This window comes from Nematolebias whitei, chromosome 20 (genome assembly GCF_014905685.2).
Source record: "Nematolebias whitei isolate Nwh7 chromosome 20, NemWhi1, whole genome shotgun sequence".
NCBI classification, from domain to species: domain Eukaryota; kingdom Metazoa; phylum Chordata; class Actinopteri; order Cyprinodontiformes; family Rivulidae; genus Nematolebias; species Nematolebias whitei.
In genome coordinates, this window is record NC_056517.1 from 4525636 (window position 1) to 4527672 (window position 2037).

General features: G+C 39.2%; 1 protein-coding gene across 1 annotated transcript in view; it reads right to left on the minus strand.

Moving 5' to 3' along the window:
* avl9 (AVL9 homolog (S. cerevisiase)) overlaps positions 1 to 1502 on the minus strand; it is a 30641-nt gene extending 29139 nt beyond the window's left edge. The window contains exon 1 of the mRNA XM_037694285.1: positions 1304 to 1502. Within this exon, the coding sequence (XP_037550213.1) occupies positions 1304 to 1387 (84 nt within the window). The 5' untranslated portion in view covers positions 1388 to 1502. The remainder of the gene's footprint in view (positions 1 to 1303) is intronic.
* Between the last annotated feature and the right edge of the window lie 535 nt (positions 1503 to 2037).

Below are 2037 nucleotides of genomic sequence, written 5' to 3' on the forward strand. Positions count from 1 at the left end.
AATGTTTAAAAAGCCCAAAGTAATTTTACTGAGAAGAGCATACAGAAGAAACTATAAACAGGAAAACAAGAGTGTGAATGCTGACTCAGCGGTCACAAAAAAGATTTTTTTGTGTGCAGCTGCTGTTAGTGAGGCCAGATGGAGAGCAGCGCCCGTTGAGTTTCACTGCTGGCCGCTCCGTTCAGACATTTAATGAATTTTAAAGAAGCTGAGAAACTGGAGGAAGGACCGAGCCGCTCAGGCAGAACATCTCACACTTTCACTAATTATCGTCCGTTTACAGCTGGTTGGATCGCAAGAGAGACACAGCAATGTCAGCAAGTTAATGTTTGCAGGTTTACAGACAATAACACACAACACCCGAGATGTGCGTTCTCATACGATACAGTATGAAAGAAACCAGATCAGGTTCTGTGCACAAATATCAACGTAGTTTATCTACAGGGAGAGCTGAAAGACATGCAGCGGTGATGTGACATCACTGGGTCTGATTTTGTCCATCAAGGAAATGTCTCTCCTGCACTGCTGTTCTCTACCACTTCTTTGTTTTCACGTGTGTCTATTAGCAAAATATTTCATATACCACACGATGGATTTTACTCAAACTCTCTGAAAGTAATATTTATGTTTATATTTATTTAGTAACATGTGATTCTGCTGATCCTGAAGACAAGATGCTGCACACAATGGCTTCACTAGAGATGAGTAAATATGGTTTATTCAATATAATCTATGTATAATATAAATAATAAGACACAAATTTAATGTGCTCAAATGTTTAGACACTGAATCATCAAGATCTGATAATTAAACACCGTTAATGTTACATGAAACCCCTAAATATGATTTTAAAGTGATCCAAATTTCAAGATTTAACTTAGTTTCGCCATTTATTGTTGAAAACCCACACAAGCAAAACCACTTCAACATGAAACAGACAGCAGCTGACTCCCTCCTATCCATTAACTTAATTAACTTTAATTGATAAGGTCGTAAGGTCAAACTGAATAAGTGCTGAAAACACTGGACTGGAAAATATCCCAACTGGCAACACAACAGGTGTTATATGACGCAGAGCAGATTCACCTCTGCAGTGTTGTCATATCTAAACACTTATATTAATTACGATTAAATAAACTACTAGTATTATTTATATAGGCACAGATGTGAAGTAGGAATACAAACACTTGCTGTGCTGGGTCGCAGTAGTTCTCCATTCATAATATCAACAAATATGGAGGAAATGCACCTTTTATCGATGCTAGACGTCAGTTAGCCTAGCATGAGGGAAAAGGCTGCGTACCTGACAGCCTTTTTTGTGGTGAAATCCAACAACAACGATGTGCAGCACCGGCCCTTTCCCTTCGTCTCTGTCGTGAGACTCCATTCCCCCCGTTAGTGTTTTGCTCGGACAGTCCGAGTTTGGTTTTCAGTCCGGGCTCCGTATGTAAACACAGCAAACAGCCGAGCTGCGGCTCCGAATCAAACAGCAGCACAAAGAGCAACAAGACAAGAGGGTTCCCTGACGCTCACTTCCGTATTCGCTTCGTGAGCGTTTCAGCGAGTTGCTTGAATTAGTTTTCGAGGCAGAAAATGATTCTTCATTATTTAAAATTAATTTAGTTAAAATAGCCATATCATATCATCCATATCATTATAAAGGCTGATTTAACAGTTAGAACAAAATAAACAACAACCTGTATGATAAACACATGCATAGATAACACCAGACGTCTGTGCTACATTAAAGATGTACAGTGCTGTAGCTGCCTTGACAAACAAACAAACAAAAATAAAACATTAAAACAATTTCGCATAATAAAAACGTAATGCACCAGTAAGATATTTTTATTCTTTTTTCCAGCTGTTTGCTCTTCAGAGATCTACAGCATGTCACCCTCTTCTATCTAACTCTGTCCTCACTCCTCTCTTACTGCATCCATGTATTTCCTCTGTCTTTTTCCTGGCAGCTGCATTTTTATATCATTCACTCCTCTGGACATGTCCAAACCACTGTCCCTCCTCTGGACATGTCCA